Source organism: Caretta caretta, chromosome 11, assembly GCF_965140235.1.
Source record: "Caretta caretta isolate rCarCar2 chromosome 11, rCarCar1.hap1, whole genome shotgun sequence".
NCBI classification, from domain to species: domain Eukaryota; kingdom Metazoa; phylum Chordata; order Testudines; family Cheloniidae; genus Caretta; species Caretta caretta.
The window spans coordinates 53,874,996-53,900,987 of NC_134216.1; the positions used below are offsets into that span (position 1 = coordinate 53,874,996).

Below are 25,992 nucleotides of genomic sequence, written 5' to 3' on the forward strand. Positions count from 1 at the left end.
ATTTTACTTTTCTTGCTGAAATATTATACATAAAATAGCTTGAAAAAAGATTGCATTCAGTTACATACATACAAGTCCTGATTTCCTCAGACACTAGTGTAAATCAGGAGCTAAGCCAGTGTCAATAAGTAGAAATTCTGTCTTGTATCTGAACAGTACTAATGTACATATAAAAAGAAAAAATTGGTCAATTTCATAAAAACTTTCTTATCATATAATAGGAACATTTTACTCGACTAAAATATTTACTTCCCCAGTAAAAAAATACACATCTTAGGAAGGTCTTGCTCCTTTTAGTAAATTCTAACTCATTCTAGGAACTATTTACTGCTGAAGTAATCTGGATTTTTTCCACACAGCTCCTCTATTTGCATTTCAGACGGTACACAATGAACCATATGTTCCCTGTGGTAATAACAATTCAGACAGAGCTTAAATTCTCCAACTTTTCATATAAAAATGGAGTATAGGTTAGTATACCTTCGGACTTCAAGTCCAGAGAAAATAAAGTTCATGAGAAAATGATGAAAAACAGGGATATGCTATAGGGAAGGACTATTTGACTACATATAAAATTTCCAAAAATGCCCAGGTGACTTAGGAGCCTATGTTCCATTTTTATAAATGGCCTAGTGATGTAGAAGCCAGAATTTTGAAGGTGTTTAGGGACCCAAAGATATAGATAGGTGCCTAGTAAGATTTTCAAAAGCGCCTAGATACCTAACTCCTATTGAAATCAACTGTAGGTCCTCTTTAATTTATGGTATTCCTTTTACTATGTAAATGGTAACATTCTACTACTACACATTTTAAACCAGAGAAACATGTAGATTCCCAACTATTTCACTGGGACCAAGCCCAAAAAGTCAAGAATAGTTTAAGAGAATTCTGAAATATAGAGGAAAGGGACCTTTGTTCTAGTAGAGATATCTTATCTAATCTATGTATATACATCCACACACACTGCATCATTATATATAATATTGCTCAGTAATATAAAAAACAAAAGTATTAATGTCACTTTGCATATTCAGGGATAGATTAAGGAATGGGTGCTGGGGCCATAGATGAAGATGCTTTAGCTTCCTGATGCAACATACATGCTAAATGAGACCCAGCTCTATTAAAAAATATTGAGACAATCCTGAAGTCCTTGCTGGAACAAAACTCCCAATGAAGTCAATGGGAATTCTGCCTGAGAAAGATCTAAGTATAAACTTCAGGACTTGAACCTTTGTGTGAGGGCCAAGGTGCCGTACGTATAAAGTCCTGGGCCATGGCACTTTTCCACTTTCATTGGTCCTACAATGCCCATATTTCATATCCTATCCAAATGCTTTTCTTCTCTCGCACTGGATCTGTAACACTTGATTTTTCAGGCTCCAAACTGGCCAACTTTTGTTTCTCTCTCCCAAGGGAAAATCAAATTGGTCCAATCCATTTCAATGGTGGCTGTATCTGTCTCAAGACCTTTTAACAGGATTCTCAAGGTTTCCCTGTGCTTCCTCTGTTTGAGGCTGAGAGGAATGCCTATTGCTGTGTAAGGAAGTTACTGAATGGCTGTGCGTCTAACCGCAGACCATGCCAGTACAGCAGTTTCCCAGTCCCCAAGGCACTCCAGGATGTCTCTAATTTTAAGTAATTTGATCATTTGACCATTTTATCATCATGGCTATGACTTCCAATTATAGCTATATCAATAAATCTATTTCATTTCTGTACTACTAATTATAGTGTTGAGGAAAACGTGGTAATATAAAGGCTGACTGTGCTTTCCTCCGGCTCAAGAAGCCATGAGAAGGTCAATGATCTCTCCCAGGGCTCACTGGGTGAAACTCTACCCAAGAGCACACATCAAGTACATGCGCAACATTTAAATATGCCTTCTGCGGTAAGAAAAACAGCTTTAAAACCAGCTGTGGGAAAGGTGCAATTCCAAGATGGCAGCTGATATTATATGGGCTTTGTGAAGAAATAAGAAATCCTCAACTCAGTCTATGGATCCACAACACTTTTCAAGTGAAGGTCTCATACTTCAGAAGATTAAAAATAGTTTACAGTGTCAGCTATTTTGCAAACACTGCTTACTTTGTCCCTGTCTAATCTTCTGGGTCAGTGCCATGTTTTCTGATGAATTCTACTTTTTGATAGGCTTATTTTATTTCCCTTCCTATCATTATATCTAGCTGCAGCTTGACACCCAGCATTTCATTTAATTATTTTACTTTTGTTGGATGGTATAATTGGGTGATCGCTAAAGCAAAAAATTAACAGAACTGCCAAGCTGAAGCGATTTCTGACCAGTCAGCGAGATTTTGGACTAAGCCCTTAAGCAGCCCAGAGTTTTGATGTTGCAATCACCACATTGTGAGGACATAAAGTCAGCCAAAAGCTACTTTAGGAGGAAGTCCATGGTTGCAAGTGATGTTGGGTAATGTAGTGGAGAAGCCCACTGGATTATATGTGGGAGACTAGTACTAGCTTGAGGCAGGCATGATGCTGGTAAGATCGATACAAGCTTCCCTATGCAGTTATACCTACACAGCTTGCTTCTGAGCTGAAAGGTGACAGCTCCATTCCTGAATCTCTCTGAGGTCAGCACTAACCATTGTATCAAATTGCCACTATTGGATATGGATGAATTTAGGATGCTAATTGCCAAACTAATTTTCTACCTGTGAAATTTGACACCCCACCAAGAAATGAAAGGCATTGGCAAGTGTGATGGCCCCTGACTTCCCCTTTCAAACTTTTGTAGATACAGCCCTCCTCATTAAATTAAATATTATTTATTGGGCACTGAGAAAGTCCTTGCCTGTGTAACGAACAGGGAGAAGGCCGCAATGGAACGGATCAATGGCCATGGAGGACTGTCACTGAAAGGCACTGTGGTGGAAGTATAATTTAAGAAGGGGTATGAATAAAGAGAGGGCAGTAGTTTGTCCAGAAGGAACAGGAGACTTGTCTATTTTAATTTCTCCCTTTACTATATGGGACTATAGCATAATCATAAGAGGGACACATGGATGATAAACGTGAACTGTGCCTTACACCTGTGTAAGGAACTGCACTCTGAACCAAATGTTTGGACTTTGCTTTCAACAACATCATATTAAGGAATAATGAAAATTTGCTGGACAATTTCTCTGTGTAGCAAAAAGAAGGCTCTTTATGCAGCTTTGATGAGGAGGATGCAAGAAAAGGAGGAAAATACTGTTAAAATAGAGTCGGTTCTGGAGTATTTTATTCAGCATGAGCATGCAGTGACACTTCACTATTCAACACACTTTAGATAGCCCTTCTTTACTTTAGAAATCTGAGAGCATGTTGATACTACTTCTGTTTATTAAAGATTCATATTTAGACTACATTGATCATTGGTCATTTGCTTCTGGAACCAAAGTATCAGAAAAATTCTATTTCAGATACTTGAAAATGGTACTTAATGAAAATGACTAATGCCCTGTGCCTAGCTGATTATGCAATAAATCTGCCACAAAGAGAAATTGTTGTCAATCAAGAATCAAGGCATATAACTGAACTGGCAAGGATGCAGGAACTAGAGATATGTAAATATAAATGTGTTATTATTTTTGCCAGCAAAAGTTATGATATTTGATTGCATGTGCTAATTTAGGCAAGGGTAAAATCTTGTCATCTCTATCTAGGAACACATTATTTTACAGCTGAAATTCCATCTTGGAATAAATTTAAATTTTCATGTATTTTCTCCAGGCAAAAGATATTTCATGCAGATAACACTTTTTACTCCCCTAAGTCTTCACTGGCAAAACTTTTCTTCAATTTTGCAGAAAACATTGAAAAAAACAATCACAAATTGATTTATTTTTCATAAAACAGCAAAACCTCAATTTTTCCATTACTGGGCAAAATTTATTTTACACTGCTTTAACTAAAACACATTGGCCAGAAACTCAGTTTTCTGATTTGAATGGTAGCATTTCCATACAAAAGAGAGCCCTCTGAATGTGCATATAATTTACATCTAAAACTACCATAGCAGTATATTCTGACATAAAGATGCCAGTGATTAATGCAAAATGCCTTCTATTTCATTTTGATTCCTGCAACTCTTTTCTTTTTGGTACATGGGCGTCTTTGTTAACACTACTGCAGGAACATTGAAATACTAGCGCTATTAAAACAAACATCTGTTTCCTAGTCCAAAAGAATATATGTATTCTGCAGTAAATCAGGATGATGCATGCTTAATGTAGCCCTGGTTAACACTATACATTGCAAGTGAATTGCTCATTTTATAGTGGCACGTGTCTGTATCAGGGTACAGGTAGGGATGCTCATTTACACAAGCAGCTCTACACCTCCTGACAGTGGAACAGGTATAGGTGCCCTAGGCTACTTTACCCTTTCTAATCTACCCAATAGCAGCCATCCTCAAGATGAGCTGGCCTTGTCTGCAGCGGATTTATGTTGGTTATTGGGGTTTACATGTACACCAGCTTCAGGATTTGTCCCAAGAACAGCACTTATCCAGCAGCTGTGATGGATCCGCTAAGCAGGGAACTACGAATCCCATCAGTGCCCTCCCCACTGCATATCCCCTTCCTGCTAAGGGGAAAGGTCCGAACCAGGAAGTGGGCTAGACTCTGTTGAGGAAGCAGCACCTACATGGCAAGCCAGGCCCTGCAGAGAATCTGGGTGCAGGGGTCACATGGAGAGGCAGGAGGTGCTGAAAAGATTCCCCAGAACTGAATGTAGAACAGGCTGTGACTGCCAAATGTTACAGCCTGGTGCAAATCTGTGTGGGCTTATGGGGAAATCACAGCAGTGGGGCACGGAGCCAGTGTAGAGGAGCCCGAGTAAGACCACTAACTGAGGCTGGCTTGGAAACCTGCAAGCTCCTATTTGCTTGAATAGAGACTCAACTGGAGAGGACACCTCAGGCATTAGGCCTGAATAGCCCTGACTCTCAGTTGGGCTGCCCTCAGGGACCGAAACGAGAATCGCTATTTGTTCACTTTGAACTGCAGCTGTTTAAACCTCTGCACCTAGGGCATCCCTCTTCCTGCCAGCCCTGGTAAAAAGTTTGACTTAGCCTCGTGTCTGAGTGGTTATTAGTACCCACCAGGACTAACACCTTCAAGGCCTAGCTGCTGAAGCACTGACGGTACTTTCCTCCGAGTCATAGTACACCTGGCATGCTAGTGGCACCCTAAGCATTGGGGTTCTCCATTATTGAGCAGGCTCGGTATTTATACAGCTTTCATCTACAGATCTCAGAGCACTTAATAAACAGTTAATTAACTAAGCCTCAATATGTCCCTGAGAGGTCTGTATGATTACTTATTATGCCCATTTTAGAGAGAGGTAAACTGTGGGACACAGACATTTGTGGTCTCACCCAAAGACCGTAGAAGTCAATACAGGGCTTTGGTGACTCATGAACTAAACCACTTCAGAGTCAGGAATACCACCCAAGAGTCTGGCTCATAAATGTTGTTCCTGACACTAGACAATATTGTCTGCCAGCTTACATACTCAGGTGACTTTAAAATTTTTTTGCACTATTTTCAAGCAATACTCCAAGATTTGCTTATGCTAAGAAATATATTGAAATCCCACTGTATCTTTTTAAGCTATATAATGGAGAGACTTAAAAGATATAGATGCTCCATGTCCAACAGAACAAACTTTGCTTTATTTTCCAGGCTTATGAAAAACATTGCAAAATAACATAAAATATATATTTTATAATGCCAGCATAAAAACAGCATTTGAAATTTGTTTCCAGGGTAGAGCTTTCTCCTCTTCTGCAAGATCATGAGTAAAAACAACAAAATGACTCATTTCAAATGCCTTTTTATTTATTTAATTTATTTATTTATTTTTCTTTTTGTCTTGTAGAGGCCTGTGCCAGTGGTAAGCAGTTCAGAACATCAGATTTTTGCAGTAGCTTCCCGTGATGTTTTACCTGTTTCCACTGTTCAAATGTTTGTCTTCATTAAGACTAAAGGGAGAAAAGCTTGATTCCCTAAGGGTGCAGCTACATTTCTGCATGGCATTTCAATTGCATGCTGTTATTCAAACAATTAGAAATCACACATACCATGGAAGGAATTTTCAGGACACTGCACAGAGACTGTTATTTTTATATAGTACATAATGAAAATGATTTGAAGGACCCCAAAGCATCGTAACAGAAAGAAGCACTGAATAATCAAGTGGTTTTTTTGACCGCAATAGACCAAAATGCTGTTTACTGGACATATGTCAAGCTAAAATGCACTAAAATGGTGAATATATTTATTGCTACCCTGCCTTGCATATCAAAGGCAATGTAATAGAGAAGTACGGCTGTAGTACAGCGCCAGGAGCTGGAATAATAACTGTACAGCTGCCATGCTTCTGCTTTTTAATAGCAGGAAGTCTCTGGCAACTTTACGAAAAATGTATGGATTTTAAAAAAATAATTAATTATTGCAGCCTTGCATAGGTTATTTAGAAAGTGTCTGCGGCCTGATTTTGCGCACACATACACAAACTATTCTCATGTGAATAATTACATTTAAATCACAAGTTAGCTTCATTAATGGAGCTACCCCGATTTATACCAGCTGAGGATATGGCCCCACATACTTGTGTTTTTGCAGGACCGGGCTCTAGTACAGACAGCTAATGAGAACTATATAGGTAATCCACTATACAAGACACTGAAAACTGATCCCTAATTCTCATTTAATTTGTTTTGTAATGTTCTTTATCATGTTTTCAAACAAACAACCAAAAAAAACCCGCTTGCATTAAATCTTCGCCTTTGCTTCCCTCTTATAATTCAAAGTCCCATTAGAAAGCCTGCCTGCCCCGGCCTGCTCTTCTCCACCCCCGCGGGGGGCAGGGTAAAGAAGCTTGGTCCTGCTGGCTGTTGCTGCAGGGCAGGCAAGGTCCCCCCTCCCTCGCCTCTTCCCCCGCCGCGAGGCAGGGGAAGAAGTGGAGCCGCAGCACACTCACTGCTCCGGGGAGGAGGCGGAGAAGAGGTGGGGACGGAGCCTTGGGGAAGAGGGGTGGAATCAGGGCATATCCCCTCCATCCTCCTGCCATGAGCCGCTTTGGGCAGGGGGCTGGGAGCACCCCCACGACCCCAGCCCACACCCCCAGCCCTCTGCCCTGACCCCTACACCCCATGCCCTGACTCCTGCACCCTCCTCACACACCCCCAGCCCCCTGCCCTGACTCCTGCACCCCCCCACATACCCAGCCCCCACACACCCAATGCCCTGACTCTTACACCCCCCACATTCTCACCGCCACCCTGAGCACCAAATGGGAGCTCCTGCACCCCCCCCCCCATTCCCACCTGCACCCTCGCAGCAAATGGGAGCTGCCCAGGTAAGCACTCAACACCCAAACCTCCTGCCCCAACCCTGAGCCCCCTCCCTCATTCTAGCTCCTAGCCAGACCCTACACCCCAACCCCAGCCTGCTCCTTCACCCCCAGCCCTCTGCTCAGTGCACTCCCATCCTCAGCTCAGTGCAGAGAGAGAGAGAGAGAGGAAGAGAATGGGCTAGAACCAGGTAGAAGGTAGGTACCCACTGTAAGTGGGCAGGGCCAGGATCCCAGACTAACAGCGGGCTGAGTGGGGCCGGCAGCCGGGACCCTGGCTGGCAGGAGCCAGCGGACAGAACCCCAGACTGGCAGCGGGATGAGTGGCAGCGGGCTGAGCTGCTCAGCCCACTGCTGGTCTGTGGTCCCAGCCGCTGGCCCCACTTAGCCTGCTGCCAGTCTGGGGTTCTGGCTGCCGGCCCCTTGCCAGCCGGGGTTCCAGCTGCAGGCCCTGCTCAGCCTGCTGCCAGCCTAGGTGAATGGAATCCCAGGCTGGCAGTGGGCTGAGCGGGCTGGTGGCGTAAGATCAGTATTTTAATTTAATTTTAAATGAAACATTTTGAAAACCTTGTTTACTTTACATACGACAATAGTTTAGTTATACAATATATAGACATAGAGAGAGACCGTCTAAAAAACCTTAAAATGTATTACTGGCACACGAAACCTTAAATTAAAGTGAATAAATGAAAGACTTGGCATACCACTTCTGAAAGGTTGCCGACCCCTGGTATACTGGATTGTATGTTAACACCTTAAGGGCACAATAAAGGTCTCATTTTATTTTTTAAAATATTGTTCCACTTTAAAGTGAACTGACAAAGTTGTATAAAACAGCCTGTGCTGAACTGGGGACATACAGTACACATGGAGAAACCAGATAACTACATAGCTCATGATAGGTTTTTGAAAAGGAATGGCAAAACTAAATAAATCTGTATACTAATTTGGTAGGAATAAGAACAGTCAAATTACATGCACATCCTAAATTCAAGTATGAGCAAGTACGTGGTGTATGAAGCACAGAGAATAAAAAATGCATTTGTACGTTTTGCCTACACTTCATGTGTCCTTCACATTGCTGCAGTCTGTGTTAAAGCACTAGCAACATTTTGCGTAAACATTCAAAATTGTCCTTTATCGCATGGATCTTTTATTGCTGTGTGTGCCTGGGACTGCTAGGACATTTGCTCATTGTATTTTGAATCCAATTAAGTAACATGATCCATTGCAGTTAGTCACCATGTTTCATATTAATTTGCAACATACAATAGAGTAAAAAGAAAAAAGTACCTAATTGTATGAAGTGACTTGTCATTTAGGCCTGCAAATGGTCGCAGGCTTTCAAAGGTTAGGTTTGCTCACAGAGTGCTGTAGCACCGAAAAGGTGGGAGTCAAAGGTAAAGTTTTGTTTTGTTCTTTCATGTAACCACTTTGCCTTTCCATCTAGGAGAAAAGCATTACGGCACTCCATGGGAGTTGAGGTCTGAAATATCTGCAGGGAGGCCAGTTTGCCCGCTCCCATAAAACCTGTGGGAAGGGGTTAAGTGGAAGGAAATCTCTGTAAGGATCTTTTCGTAGAGTTCATCCCTGGTTGCTCCATGAATGTGGGAGCGCCCCATAAATTAATCAGTGGAGCTTGTCCTCTAAATGTCCTCCTTACAGTTCCAAGGGGAACTGCAAGAGGCCATGTACACTGGCTCTGGGTCCTGGTCTGCCCTCCCTTTCTGGCTGCCCTGGGCACACCCCTCGAAGGGGGATTCAGCACTGCTGTAGAACAGCTTTGCTCTATTTCTTTTTTCCTATGCAGTGTTGTCATAGCTGTGTTGGTCCAAGTATATTACAGAGTCAATGTGGTAAGGTAATATCTTTTATTGGGTATTGGTGAGAGAGACAAGCTTTTGAGCTTACGCAGAGACCTGAAGAAGAGCTCTGTGTAAGATCAAACAATAAGATATTACCTCACCCACCTTGTTTCTTGCTTTTCCCTGGTAATCTCCCTGGATTGCAGTGGGGAGTGAGGTTGCAATGGGGAATGATGTGCCCCTCCCCAATCAACTCCAGGCCATCTGCTTCCAATTTCCAGCTTGAGTTCCCACCCCTCATTCCCTGAGCAAATCCCGACTCTGAGGGGAGCCATCTGTGAGATCCCAAGAAGTGAGGGAAGCTATGCTAAAAGATGGCTGATCCTCCCCCCCTCCCCTTCCTATGTGGGGGAGGTAAAATGGAGTGTTCCTGATCTGACTCAGAATCAGTTTAAAATCCAGTCTATCTGTTTAATGAAATTTTCACAGGATTATCTTTACATTCCTCAAGGCCTTGCACTTACCATGTAGTATTTCTGTATCTGCAGTAATTACATTTTACCCTCTATAGCGGTCAGGATTGGACTGCTCTCTGGAAGAGATCTAGGAAAGATATTGCTAAAAGTCAGAGCTTGGTACAATCAATAGCCCTCAGACTGGGAGTCAGGAGACCTGGGTTCTAATGTCTGTCACTGATCTGTTGTGTTACCTTGAGCAAGTCTCTTCACCTCTGTAAGATGGGGTTAATGATACCCCCTTCTGTAAAGTGCTTTAAGATTTATGGGTGAAAAGACCTAAACAAAGCTCAGTATTATTATTCAGCAATGGGCAGTGAATGAAACATGCGGTCTCTTTTCTCTTTATTGTCACGCAACAAGCAGGAGTTAGCTGGTTAGCATCAGGAGACTTTGTTGGATCCAGAAAGACAGCAATAAGGGGATAGGGAAGACTGATGAATGAATGAGATTTACTGTCTCATGGAGAAGTTCATCGTGCCAAGCTTAACAGATGATAAGAAAACCACATTTCTTCAGGACCAAAAAATGGATCAAGTTCAAGTACAAATCTAGCTGACCTGAGTAGGCAAAAGAGATTCATTGTTACTGTGCATGTAAGGCATTGTCTGCTGGAGATGATGGGCTGGTGACAGGGTAACCATGGCGATTCTGCTTGAATAGCACCCACTTTCTTGATTCTGGTGAGGATGTGTTCAGTTTCAACTAGTTACTATCCAGAAGCGTTAAAAGAGGACGCATGGCCAAGTAAGAAGAGACTGGTTAAGTCTGTGGTAGATATGATCTAACCAGGAACAATAATACTGCATATGGGCTTTTAGCTATGGTTTGACGTTCACAGGAACACTCTTGCTGTATCAGGAAGTCTTTACCCAGGAAGGAAACAGGATTGTCTAACATTTAGGAGGAAGGCAAGGGAGGAGAATAGCTGTGCTTCTGTCCAGTACCAGGCGGGAAACATGTTACTCCATCTTGCAGTGGTTTGCAAACAGTAGAGAGCAACCATATTCTACTGTCCATGTTAATTCTTGTCATGCTTATATTTAATGCCCTTTTTAAAAAAATGGCTGAGTTTTGGGAATGAAACTGTGGCCTTCCTGCTCCCTCATGGAGGCGTGAATGAACTTCAACCTTCCACCAACGGTGTACTTTTAAGTTAATAATTTAACATAAAGCAGGATGGGGGAGATGGAGCATGTTATTGGGATGTCTGGCAGAAAATGGGGCAGTGCTCTCCCAGATTTTTACAGACATTTATTCTCAGCTGCTCTATTTAGCCAACCCATGTATTTCTGAATGACAAAGTTGCATTCCTGCTTTCTTAAACATACTTACATAAAACTCTATAACACAATCTATTTATTGCTAAAATGCTAGTAGGAAATTGGAAAAGGTATAAATATGATTCATTGCTTGTGATCTCCTGCCCCCTGAAGGTACTATAATGCTCGAAATCCTGCTCAGTTCACAGCATCATAAAACTGAAGCAATAAATGTCACTTCTTTCTTGATTGCACATTAGGCCAATTGGCTTTTTATTGCAACTAAATAAGCCGTCATCAAGGCACCAGTCAGTTTACTGCTAGGGCATGACTCTGGCTAAATGCAGGGCATGTGGGGTGTGGAGAGCTTTTTTAAAAAATAAAAAATAGGTGAAAAAATGCATTACTGTCCAAGGTCCCTATGCTTGTTCTTTCATGCTGTAATGCCCTGATGTACACAGAAGATTGTGTGTCAATGCTCATTAATATTTGATGTGTGTTCTCATATTATCCTTTCTGTGCACTTTCACAATCTTGTGAGGCAAGTTTGTCCTAGACACAGAGTTACATAACAAAGTGGGGGCTTCAGCTTTGTACAATCAGCACAGAGCTCTGCCCTTACAAAGCCAAAACGGATCCTTTTGTTTATGTTGCACAAAAAGGCAGATGTCGGGCCTGGTCTTTTCCATGCCCTATGATACATTCAGAGTACAAAACAGACTGCCAAAACAATTTTTTAAAAAATGTTAGTAAAGGTTTGCAGTAAGCCATTTGATAGATATTTTGCTACCTAGGATCAAAAAGCTGAGTCATTGTTTGATACAGAGTCTTAATAGAGGAGTAAGAAAATGTGCACCGTGTGCCCAGTTTAACAGGAGAACGGAAACGGATTCTTGTTGTCCCATAGACTACCTGTTCATTTGTGCACGGAAAATGAATCAGGGCACAGAGAAGCATGCACATTTCCTTGCCATCCTTGCCTTCCATCACAATGCCTGATCACATGTACACACCATTATAATGAACGTAGCTAAGCTGCCATTTTGATGCAGTCCAATACAGAGATCTAAATGCCAGTAGAACTGCTCCCTTAGACACTATCCAGCTGTCTCTTGTATCATTAATGTCTCTCTCAGCCAGCACACTTTGGATGGGAAATATCAACTGTCAATACACACAAAGTGCACACCCGAAAACAAAAGGCCTCCTTGCTGGCTACAGGGTAGGGGACTCCATGTATCTTTCTCCTAGCCTTTGGGGTGGAGGAGGTGTCATTCTATCCCTCTCAATACCCCGCCCCTCTTGCCGCCTCTCCCAGACTCCTGTTTCCTCACATTCTCCCTCCCTGTTGTCTCTGTCTCCTGTTCCCCACTTGTCCCCTACATTCACCTGCCACCCATATTTTCTTTTTTTTCCTCCTTAGAGTCTGTTGAACCTCACATTCTTTTTCTCCTCCTCCACATTGACTTAGTATCCCCCCCGGCACTCTCCTTCTCTGCCACCTTCTACAAACACACATTCTTCTGTTCCTTTACTGTCTCCTGTTTAGCTTACATATGCCAAATAGGGGGCAGCCATCTTGGCTGCAGCAGTTGGGTTTGAGTCCCCATTTGAAAGCAATGGGACTTTGAATCGGGCAGGGGAGTATCGTGACAAGAAAACGAAACAAAAAACCCCTCTGAATGCTCATAAGCAAGTTATAGCTATTCAGAAATTGTTATTTACCTAGAAATAATCCAAGCAGTCAGTGAGCCAAATTCTAGTCTCAATTTCACCATCACAAAATAATTCCACTACAGTCAGTGAAGTTACTCTGGATTTACGCTGCCATATTCTGCTCTCATTAACACTAGTTTCAGAGTAACAGCCGTGTTAGTCTGTATTCGCAAAAAGAAAAGGAGTACTTGTGGCACCTTAGAGACTAACCAATTTATTTGAGCATGAGCTTTCATGAGCTACAGCTCACTTCATCGGATGCATCCGATGAAGTGAGCTGTAGCTCACGAAAGCTCATGCTCAAATAAATTGGTTAGTCTCTAAGGTGCCACAAGTACACCTTTTCTTTTTATTAACACTAGTGTAACTCTACCCTGACTCTAATGAAGTTACTCCATATTTACAGTGGTGTGGTGGAATTCTAGCCTCAATGAAGACAATGGCAAAACACCACCAATGACTTCAGTGGGATCAGAATTTCAACCCAGGAGGTGGCATGAACATCTGAAAAATCAAGTATGCACAACAAATCCTTTAGCTTTACTATCTAATGTTATTGCCTTGGGTTATATACAAGAACACATATTGAGCTCTTGCTATAATTTTATGTCATTTTTTGACACAGAACCAAATGTTACAGAATCTACCTTTTGGACAAGAGATTTATGTATCAAATACAGGGTCCCATAACAGACTGTAGTGAATGATACACACAGAACAAAATGTGGTTTATGATTTATTCAGGAACATTGAAAATCATGAAATATTGTCTATATAAGAGACTTCCTCGATAGAGAAAATATTGTCAGTTTCTTTGGGGGTAGACTAAATTATTTACCAGGACATTCTAAAGTATATTGACAATAAAACAACATGAAGTATAAGTAATTCCAGACAGTCTTGGCTTCTGTTAAAACCAGGTTCATTATTATATTTTTTTAAAAGAATGTTATTAGGAAAATAAATCCTTTGACTCTGCAAGGGCAGAAGTTTGTGCAAACAAACACAATCTTCTAAAAGGAAAAATACATTCCTCTGAAGGATCATGCTAACTTAATAGATAGGAAGGGCAAAATTCTCAAAAAGTCTAAAAGCTTCAGTCCCATTTTCAAAAGAGACTTTTTTAGGCACTTAGGAGCAATGAGACTTAGGATTTAAAGTCACCTACATGGTTTTGAGAATTTTAGTGGAATTGAGAAGCAAATAATTGGTCTGAACTAAAACAGTATACAATGTAAAACAAAACAATTTTGCCAGATGTGGCACCAAGTTCCTAGTGTTCAAAAAGTTACATGTCCAGGATTCTGGACAGACAGTGCATGCTGAAGACAATGCTGCTGCATCCTAATTGCTATTTTTATCCATGCTAGCTAGATTAAAGCTACCGTGAGTATATCTACACTATATCCCACCTTAGATTGCAGTGTAAACATACCTTTTGTGGACCACCATAAACTTTTGCAGAAGTGAAGTTTCTACAATGTGCTAACTCTCCATTACTTAATACCTTTTTGCAAGTATATCTGACAATGAACGAATACCTAATTTCTCTCTGAGGAGCAAGAAAAAACAACATGAAGCATTATAACCTCACAGTACTATAAAATGCACAGGGTACTGCAGATGCGAAAGAAGCTGGTTGCTTCTGAATCCAGTACAAGTAGGTCACACATAGTTATTACACACACTGCTGAACATGAAGCAGCCAATACCCCTGTAATGTATGTGGGCTTTCAAACTACCTTTTAGTACCTTATACGAAAATCAGTAGTACATCTTTTTTTTAGATGCTCTGGTTGAGACCAACTGATTGAAGAGGGAAGGGACCCAGTGCTGACTGACCTAATTGCTATGTGGATTGGGAAGCTGGCAAAATCAGATATTAGTTTCCTTTATGTTTTCCTTCTTTACTATAATAAAGATAAATATTGATTTATTGAGTGCTATTGATTTTAGGGGTAGTTGCTATTGACAGTTGCATCAGATTTGTACAAGTATCTATCATCTATAATGCAGTTTATTTGCATGAAAATGCACTTTAAACATATTGATATGTGTCTTTTGCTAACTGGTTTATTCATTTCCCATGTAGTAGAATTTACACAATGTATATTAGTGATTAGAAATGAAATATGAGATAAAGAGTTCTTTGCTTAATACCTTTAGGAAAGTCTTTAGGAAGGAGTGTATATGTTTTGGGGGAGAGGAGTTTATTTTCTGTTGTATACTTTATACATCTGTGCAAGTCTTTTAACTGTGTCTTATTCTGCACAATCTATGCACTTTGCAGTACACATGCTCACTACACTTTGATATTGAAATGCAAAAGAAAAGGGTATTACTTAACCCTGGTACAACATTTTCACTTAGATTCACTTTACCAATCAGAGGTTTTCAGCTTTTAATCCTGATTTAAGAAAATACTGCAGTCCTTTCCCCATCTCTTCTGCTATAGAAATTCTGCAGATTTATAAGGTTTATTTCTATTAGTTACATCATGCCACTTAAATGGACACATCTCAGACCTCGCTTGGTATCTTTCCATACCATGACTAGCATAGTGTAGGAAGAATGCCTACTCCCTCAGTGGTCTATAAAGCAAGAGATTAAGACCTGCATTTGGGTCTTTGAAATGGTTGTACACTGACACTAAGCCACTTTACCAGATTAAAGAGCACTCCATTTGATATGTACTATTTATACACTAGCTGAGAGTTTAATAGTGTCGTCAAATGCTTTTTGGACAATCTCGAAAATACTTTACTCTGTTCAGAACCTTATGTTTCATTCTCCATTTTCTTTTGTATCTCTCTCAGGCGTTACACTGAGTAGCACTGTCTTGCAAAGTCAATTACTTCTTAGTAAGCTCAGAAATACAAACTCAAAGTAAGCAACACGACATATCTGATTTACCAACAGATTGCAGTCTAGTGCTAAAGAGCACGGCCACTGCCCCACTTTAAATATTCATGAAGCCTACTGGTGCAAAGTGCATTAAAAGTGGGAACAGTGCCAGTAATACACGATCCCCTTGGTGACAAGAAGATTTCACAGATTAAAAGAAGCAAGATGTTAAAGACTTCAAGCTGAATAGTCTTTGTTCTTAACACAGTAAAGATGTTCACTAATGGAATGCCAGATCTCACACACACTTACAACGGTAGAATGTAAAATGGACTAATAAGCGTGCAGAAAGCTATCTGTTTATTACAAATTTCTCCAAATTGTCCAGAAAATGGCCACACACATTCTACCAGTTTAAATAATCTGTTACAGGGCAACATGCCTCTCAACAGAATCCCAGTAGTCGTGCCATTAATAGCTCAAATGTTATACAAGTCAAAAAATTTTTTAAAAAATAGTGACAACACATAGCTCTCTTGAGCTGAGTGGCATTTGACAATGACTGACAAAAAAGAGCTAAAACAGGAAAAGGGACTGAAAAAAAGAAGACTGTAGCAATGCAGAATAATGTTAATTGTCCCTTTAAATCATTAGCATCCCAGCCACATCTACTATCACACCTGTGCTCTCTTCTCTGATCTATTCTGACACTCTAGAAGTGTTAGGCAAGCAGCCAGCTTCATATCCAGGGCTCTCTATGATCAGTTTCTACTACCAGCCTGCTTTCCTGTTACTTAGAGTGAATCAAGTACCAACCCCAGGGCTTTGGAACAGTTTCTGATTGATAGGACAAACTGAAAGTTCTAGGCTCATTTCCTCATAACAATAGTTCCCAATGCTTGCTAGTAACCATTGACCTAATTTGGACTCCACAAAGCTAATCAGTCAAGTAAGATAATTAAAGAAAGTTTGTTTCTGAGACTTGATAAAAATATCGATCAAATAATAAACTGATGTGTGTTATTCACCTAATCTGGAGCATTTATTTTTTACACACTGAATTTGTGTGTATGTATATGAAGGAATGTGATTGTCTTTGGTTCATGTCAAATTCTGAAATTCAGTCCCAATATATTTGAAAGAAATCTAGGCTCTCTATACATAGCCTGCTTCCATTTCAGAAATATAATAATAAAAGAGGCTTACACACAGAAGACTTATTTCTTAGAAATATGTTTATCCAAAAATAAATCGGGGGTAGGAATTGGAAAACAGAGCTCTGTTGTAGCACACAAACTGTTGACTTCAAAACAACCCTTTAACAGCCTTAGCATGGTCTTTTTACTTCTGCTTTGAAATCTGGTTTACTACCTCTTAACAAATTAACTAGTAATATCCTTCTAAGTGTCCTTCCCTGCCTCCTGCACCCCAAAGCGTATTCCTCTGAAGAAAGACTGCCTGTCAATAAAGACCAGGCACTTCAGTTCCTACAGTTATGTTGTTCTTCACAGATGTTTCAAAGGAAGGGAATTAGGCTATTTTATCTGTTATGTTCCCTCAAACAAACAAAAAATGCTAGCATTACACAGAGCTTATCATGGTTAATAACGTTATCCTGTACTCAGTTATACTCCCTATCCTTCCCTTCTCTTCTACTTCAACTTAAAAGCTCACCTAAATATGAAACTATAACCACTGGACTGTGACTTCTGATATATTAATTTTAACAAAGTTTTATTTTGACACAGACATGACCAAAGCACTTCTGAATAATTGGGTGAAGGTCCTACCGGGAAACAGAAGCTTTGTGTAATACTCTTAGACAAAATCAAAATTAAGCAATTTTTTAAACTCAGTCTCGTTCCATTATTACAGACATATAATCAGGAAGAATCTTGCTTCTATTTTTCAGTGGCACAATTTCTCTTGCTAACTGGATTCAGAGCCAGTTTTTTTTTTAAGCATAAAATCATAGGCCTTTGAAAGCTTGGCAAGATCAGATCAAAATGAGCACAAATTTATCACGTGCTTTCTCCTAGCTTACCACATCCATAACCTTCCTTACTGAAGAGAAGCAATGTTCGTAATTTCATGCCTGACTGGTGCACAGAACACTGTGTTTGGTTGGAATCAGTTGACTAACACCATGTCTAATAACCTTCTTTGGTATTACTCCCTCCCTATTCTTTACTTAATCTGTTCCTTTCTGTTTGTTTTATACTCTCAGTTTAGAGACAGTCTTATAGCTTTATCATGTTTGCCCTTCCAAATAAGTGCTCTCAATCCAACAGAGCATGTTTTGCAATGCCTCTATCTATGTGTAGGATGAATGGACTTTAGGCGGAGGACAAGAGAAAGGGTGTACATTATTGTTTAATATCCTCTCACATGGTGAGTCTCTGAGCTATGACACCTTTAAATAATAAGACATTAATAACAGAAGAGATGTGTAAAATTACTGTACCAAACATCCTCTGCATCTTCATCACACTCTGCCCCAAACTGGCAAATGTCACAAGTGGACGTCTCTTTTTGATTGGTTTCTCCTGAGCCTTCATTGACTGTTTGATACAAAACACAGAAGAATATCCATTAGTAAACACAAAACAACAGCAAAGTGATTCTCATCTATAGGAAAGCTAAATTTATATATTAACCTTTGATAATTTAACACAGTGGTCAAGATGGTGGCGCTCGGGTGACATCCATATTTCAAACAAGAGACTACCACAAACATTTTTCCCCTTACTGGGATAAACACCACAGACCAGAGATACATGCGCTAACTGAGAGAAGAGGAGAGGAACGGGGGAAATCAATGTATGTGCTTTCCCATTTCAACAATATTTTTTTCTCAAAATCATAATAAGGAAGGAGGCAGCAACACTGAGCTGGCAAACTCATATTAAGCTGCACTGCTTTATTCCTGGAAAAATATTAGGAATTGATTGATAGTATAGCACAGTGATTTACTTTTGTCTTTTGCGGTCCGTGTAGGTGAAGATCTTGTGAGGAACCCAGGGGTGTATGCTTCCCCAAGAAATGTTTGGAAAATATCTGACTCATGGTGCTATCTGGTCTATTCCAAAGGCAAAAGATTTGTCTCTTCAGAAGTACTGTTATAAGCCCTCAGGACTAGACATCTCTGGCAGGGATGATTTAGCACTGTCCAGATTGGGGAAAGAATGCCACCAGGGACAGAGAAATCAATCCACCCCTTCTTTCATTTTGCTGGCAGAATTTTCTCATGGGCCCCCTTCAGCACAGAATTGGACACGGGGATAAAAGGTAAAATTTCCAAGAGTGCCTACATAGGTGACATAGGAGTCTAAGGGCCATTGAAATTCAATTTGAAAATGTTACATTGGGCTTTGAATTCAGCCCTTAATGTCCCATAAATTACATGAAGGAACTGAGGGAAGAATATGAATGGGTAAGTTGAGAGAGGTACAAGTGGACTGATGGATAGTTTTAGGGAGAATTCTTGTGAAATGATCCAACAGAATGCTATAGATGTTTTTATAAAACAGTATAAGTACTGAGAGCTGTGGACAGGTGCTTTGTAGTAAGACACAATACATAAAGATATAACTCTTATAGTAACAGAATAATTAGCTCACACCAGATTTAAAGTAACAACTTTGATTGTCATTATCTGCATAGAAATTCTATGCTACTTACTTTTAATGTTTTCATTTTACTATTTGTTCATTCAGATTTTGTACAGTGGTGCAGATTTACTGTAGGATAAGTAACTGTAGAGATTTAGGCTCCAATCCAGTGAAGCACAGAAGCCCCCTGTATACCTTTAAGACCCACTGAAATTGATGGGATTAATCACTAGAGCTGGTCAGGAATTTTCCAGCAAAACTTCCACTTCCCGTCCACCTGCCGCCATCAAAACTTTCCGGGGGAAAGTTGGTTTCAACAAATGTTTTGGCTCAAAATTTTTTTGAAAAGTTTCTAAGTTGTCAAAAGAGCCTGTTTGTAAAGGAAAGGTATCAGTTTTCTGGTTCAAAATGACTTTTTCTTAAAAAAATCAGTTAATTATAGTACAATTTAAAAAAAAAATCCTCAATTGAAACAAAATGTTTAGAAATGACTGAAATGAAATAATTTTATTGACTGGTACCAGTTCTTCCCCCACCACATCAGATATTTGGTTTATGAAATTTTTCACAATTTTGACTTTTTTATCCCAGTTCAGGATGAGAAAATTTTTCCAGAATCTCAAAAGTTTTCATGGGACAGGAAAACCATTTTGTGCCCAGCTCTACTCATCTCATTCTGAAAGTTGCTGGAATGGTACTGTAGTACTAGAATTACACACATTTTAAGTTTGTATGGGCGGGCACCAAATTGGTTTGTCTTTCCTCCTAAAGTGGTGCAGCACAAAACGATAAATGATTCCAAATTACTGCAAAGTAGTTTTTATGAGGTAGGTATTCTAACCCCCCAAAAGAGGAAGGGTAGTTAGGGAGCTATACCTAGGTGCTAGCCTGGATTTTGGAGACTTTCTGCTCTGCCAGAAACTCGCTTTGTGACCTCGCCATTCAAGCCTAAATTTTCAAAGGGGCTAGTGATTTTTCGGTGCCCAACTTGAAACACCTTAAAAACCTGATTTTTAGAAGGGGCTTGGAAGAAAAATCAAGCTTTTTACAGGACTGGTCTTCACTACAGGGAGATCGATGCTACTGCAGTCGATGCAGCAGGAATCAATTTAGCAGGTCTAGTGAAGACCTGCTATATGGATGGCAGAGCACTCTCTGGTCGAACCCGGTACTCCAACTCTCTGAGAAGAGTAAAGGAAGTCAACTGGAGAGCATCTCCCATCGATGCAGCGCAGTGAAGACACTGGGGTAAGTCGACCTAAGCTACGTTGACTCCAGTTATATTATTTACGTAGCTGGAGTAGCATAAGTTAGGTCGACTTACCCCCGTAGTGAAGACAGGCCCAAAGTGTCTCAAGTTGAGATCCCAAAAATAGAGGCACAAAAATTACTTGCTACTTATGAAAATTTAGGCCTATTACTTGTCTTTGCTTCAGTGCCCCATCTTCTAAAATGGGGTAATAGCATATTTCTTTACCTTGCTGTGGTGTTGCGAAGATAAATACATTAAAGGTTGTGAAGCCCTCAGATACTACAATGATAGTAACCACAGAAGTACCTAAGAGAGAGAGTCTCATATGTTTTTCCTGTAGGCTTAACAAAGTCAAAGCAAACATTCATACTTTTTAGATCTGAGCTATTCTAAAGGAATTTCCCATCAAATCACTGCCTGAATCTAAATTATATTAAAAAGGAAATTTTCACCTAAGGTGACTTTTGGGATATAAAAGAAGGAAGTTAACATCAATGGGGGCTTTTTTCCTGCTTGTAGAATTGTCGTAAGTTTATTTATCTTTATACACACACAACTTCAGTTTTAAGCAATCAAGGGAAGCTGAAAAACAACAACAACAAAAGAAATCCAACCAAGCAAACCCTGGATTTCTGCTCCAATGAGTTGTCACAGTTGAAAGAAGGGTCCAGTATGGTGTTTTGATGTTTTCTTTAAAAGCTCTGGGAAATTTAGCCTATCTAACCAAGTTTGATTTTTAATGGTAATCTATTTCTTGGAAAGGACAGTTTTTGGCAGCCAATCTTGGCAGTGGTCTTGTGGCTAAGGCACTCAACTCCAGCTCTCTCTCAGACCAGTTACAATTTCCCTGCCCCACAGATTCACCAGCTGTAAAATGGGGATAACTATACTTTGCAGTATAGTTTGTAAAGTATTTTGGGATTTCCAGGTGGAAGGCACTAAATAACAGCCAAGTATCATCTATCTCATAACTGAGCATTTGTAAACATGCCATTTGTCCCAGTTTTGGAGGGAGAGAATCTATATTTTTAGCAAAACATCTTTTGTTTTTCTATTCTGTTGCTCCAAAAATCACTTTTATTGTAATTAAAAAGGTGTGTCCTTATTTTACCTCCACATTTGGCCAGGAACTTTTCGCACTGTCTCAAGCAATTTAATAGCTATGTAAGTCATTTTTTAAACAATTCATGTAATTGAAAGGTTTAATATTTTGAATAAAAGGAGATGTTTTAGAGGGGAATATCTTCATATAAGTATAGCACAGCTCTTAATTTCTGCTAGAAATGAACAGGTAGCTCTTTTATCAAAGAAGCCATGCATTTGGCATTCCAGAGACAATGTACTAATGCACCACTGAGACTCCGAGCACCCAACCTTCCACATTCCTGATTAAATGGCAATGACTTAGCCTTTCCTCATTTTTCTGCTTTCAGTGTCTACAGAGATGGCTGATCTTAATTAGAGCTATGCAAATAATGGACTTTGCAGCTGGCTGGTAATTTAATTTTGAGCCCCACTGAAAACAATTTTTTTTGAAATTTTTGTTTGACACAAAGCAAAGCTTTTCAATTAAACTTTATGCATTTTTTATATTTACAATTTTTTTAAGGAAATTGCAAAATGAAAATATTGGAATGTTTTGTTTTGAAAATGTCAAAATTAAACATTTTGATTTGTTTTTTTTTTTTTTTTTTTGCGGGGGGAGAAAGGGGAAGTTTTGACATGAACAATTTGGTGAAAATTAGTTATATTTGCAAAATGTTTTACATTTTTCCAGTTTTGGCTGAAAATGTTTGCCTTGGACTATGATTCACATTTAAGATGAGTTTTCTCTCACTTTCTCTTTCCTGCTGTGCAGATGAGTGGCCTTGATAAAAGCAGACATCTCAGAAAGAGTTATTTTCTCTGTATTTCCTTCTGCTATTTAGCTTCAGGACTGGTAGATGTTCACTTTCTAAGGTGACTGCTTTTTTTTCTTTGCTGCACTAGCTAGTTTGCACTTGCCTTCGTAGCTCAACTAAACAAATCTTTACAGAGGAAAATGAATTAGACATAAGAAAAAAAAGTTTACCGCTGCACTGGAAAAAAGCTATCTTGTCTTTTAAAAGTGAGTTGCTCCTGGTAAAAATAAAAGGGCTCTTCGCTCTGCCATAACACACACAATTCTTATCTTATTAGCAAGTTTAATACAGTTGAACAATTCCAGAGGACCACGGGATAGCAATGTGGTAGGGCACTTGTCTCAGGGGAGCTTTAAAAGCCAGAGCCAGTCTCTTATTAATGTAATGCAGAACTGCTAAGGAGCAAGTTCCTTTTTGTGTTAGCATGATTAGCAACTTCCAGAATGCAAGTTACTGTCACACAGGAAACATGCTAACATGACTTTAACACCATCTGAAAGTCACTTCAGAGACAACCTCAATTTCCTCAGCAACAGGGATTCTTAGCTAGAGATGCACAAAACATAATTTAGACAGTCAATGGACTGTGGCAACCACTACAGCCCCTATTTTAAGCATCTGGCCCTCTTCTGGCAGCCTCACTGCACTCAGATCAGATAGCTGTGTTATCAACAGGATCTGGGTTGCTTGAATCTCACACAAGGGAGAAACAAAATTTGGAAAGATTTCATATTGTTTTTGTTGCTAAGGAAACCACTTTGTAAGCATCTACATTGTCAGCATATTTGTTTGACGTTGTGCCTGTCTGGCTTCCAGAATAATGGAAAAACCCCAACCCATTAGTGGAAACTTCAACCTTCTTTCCAAATCTCAATTTTATGTAAAAACTTTCAATTCTTTCAGTCTGTGAATACTTCTTTCAGGCACCTGCACATATAGGAAATCACACTCTGACTTTAAATATCCAACCTGCCACCGCACTATATCCCATGAGGGGTTTAACGCTCTGGCAGGTCTGATATTTAACCAAAAAGATACTAAATAGCGGTGCTTGAACTGCTAGATAAATCTTGTTAAGTATTCTTCCAACAGGTAGATTGGTAGGTAATCAAATATGCTTTTATCTATGCCTTTTGGAAACTTGCTTCCATCCACCCCTTCACAGCAGCCACAGTGGAATTGTTAGCCCTGGAGTGAGTAGCAGAAATTCTTGACTTCAGACGCAAGGGGCCACATATTGGTTAAATGACAAAGGGAGCAAACATTCTCCTCTGATGGATAGTGCACAGGGCAGTCAGTGTCAGAGGAGAAGAGGCACGGTGGGTAACATGAAAGAGAAAGCAATTAAGTGGTAGCATCCCCCACAACCACATAGCTCTGCAGCTGTTAAGATACATTTCATATGTATAACTTTGAAAGCAGTCAGATGACCTCCAAAGAGTGGTTCCAGTTTGCAGAGGCTTATCCAGGGTAAGGAAAGTTATTGCAATGCTATCCCAAGAATATTTTTAAAATATGTTGTATAAATACAACAAATACACGCATTATGAAATACTATCATAGTATAAAAATACATGAAATATATGTACTTTGCATTATTATGGTTACATTCCGACTTGTGTTATGAAATCTGATTTAGATTACTGTCTCTAATAACCTAAATTTTAGCTTGTTAAGTACAAAATAATGCAGTTGATTTAATATAAAACAAACCATGAGAAATTGCCTTGTCTGTCTTGGATTGGGAACCTCACTACCTTTTTGTGATTACTTGAATCACTTAGTGGTTAGGTAATACAATCATAAATATATATATTTTTTAACAATTTGCTCCTGTGCTATGGAATTCTGAAATCATGGAAGGCTAATTCCTTTAAATGGAATTGGAATTATCCTGTTAAGTATTGCCATATAGTAGGTAAGATTAGGGAGAAAGAGAGAAACAAATAGAAGAGTAAGGAAAAGATAGTGGGCATGATTGTCCTTCAGCCTATGCACTCACAGAAGACAACCCCCCCCCACCTTATGCTACTGCACATGCTGCCTGGTTCTTGGGACTGGATACACATGGCTAAATGGGTGCTCTTTGTCTGCTGTGGGTAGATGGACTGAGAGTGGGTGGAACCTTGGTTTCACTCACTGAGGTGCTAGCCAGTGGAGCAGAGTTGGCACTGGGAAGAAGGAGGTTGTAGTAATTTGCTGTTGGTATAGACCCACAGCAAGTTACTATACCCTGAGGCAAGGGCAGGGGGTGATGCTGTGATGCTTCTTGAACGTTATCATGGGATGTGCTCTTGTGGCATACTTTAGCTTGAAAGATATTTTGGGACCGTTGCTACCACCTTTACTCATGATGATAGTACCTTTGTCATGTAGTTTTCTGACTGAACTGTTCCGCATGAACTGTGGGTGGTGGACTCTACTACTGTGAAGAAGTAAGCAGCAGAAAAAGACTCGGAACATTGAAAATATACTTCCTTTAAAATTTACCTCCATTAGCAACTGCATTAACTTAGGTTACAAGGATTCCCATACCACCTGCTGATAGGGGACTATGATAGTCTTTCAAGGCTGGAATAGGTCTCTGCCTTAGCTAAGCTCCTAAGCTAAACTAAGTCTCTTTCAGGACGGGAACAAATGTTTCAAGATGCCCAGGCTTCCAGTTAAGCCAAGCATCCAGGCTAACTACCGTCCCAGGCTGACTGGCTTTTTCAAAGCTGGGCCAAGCTCCTTAACCCTGCTGCTACTGGACACCACCCAATCAGCCACTAGTCTCAGTAACAGCGTACTTGGCCACAACACTATTCCAGAGGGTTGGTAGAATTTGGTAAGTCATCATTACCCAGATCTTTACTTTCCTTCATGTGAAGAAAATATCTAGCAATAAAGCCAGTCAATATATAAGACTGAAAATGCAGCACCCATAATGATGTCTACTCTTCTGTCAGACTGACTCATGTACAGAAGCTGAATGGTATTCTTAAAAGCTCCCCAAATTTTAGATAACTTTGCTTTTCAACTTTGTGTTTGTGTGATAAAATTGAGGGCAGCTTTTTACAGAGGACTGAACTAAGCAGAATAACTTTGAACTACAACAAGTCTGAGGAACAAACTAACATCTTGGTAACGTGCATAAATTACCACATAATTAATACTTGCATACCAGACTTGAATGAGCTACCTCCACTGAATGTCACAGTTCTCTTTTGAAGAGTGGGAAGAAGGTCCACTGTTTTATGTCAAATCCTCAAACCTAGACTTTGCCTTTCTTCTTGTATAGTTTATGTGCCAAATTCTACCTGCAATGCTCAGATAGACTTTAATGATAAAAGCTGTTTACAGTGCATATAAAGGTTTCCAAGCTGTTGTTTTCAAGTTTTATTTATGCTTCATAACTCCTCTTATTTTCTTCTTAGAAACCTTGTCGTGACTTAAAGAAGCATTTATTGGCAAGAGAATACTAGTAGCTAACATAACATAATCTAGAAAGTGGGGGGAGAGTAACCATTATTCATTCTGGATACAGCAGCTCTGAAAATTGCTAAAGGTCTTCAGTGAGTGCTACTGGCCTGCTATTAAAAGAGCAGTATGGGCCAAATTATGCCTCATCAGAAGCAATGGAGCACTAGAAAAAGGGAGCAGGTGCATTTCCTGAGCAGCAGGGCCTGGAGCCATTATGACTGCATGAGGAATAATAATCCAGGCATGCAGAGAGCAAGGTGGT

The 25,992-nt window shown here is 39.9% G+C and overlaps 1 protein-coding gene across 1 annotated transcript in view; it reads right to left on the bottom strand.

The window, feature by feature from the left end:
• The window catches only part of TMEFF2 (transmembrane protein with EGF like and two follistatin like domains 2), a 174,031-nt gene that overhangs the window by 56,429 nt on the left and 91,610 nt on the right, over positions 1–25,992 (bottom strand). Inside the window, exon 5 of the mRNA XM_048868601.2 lies at positions 17,969–18,065. Within this exon, the coding sequence (XP_048724558.1) occupies positions 17,969–18,065 (97 nt within the window). The remainder of the gene's footprint in view (positions 1–17,968; positions 18,066–25,992) is intronic.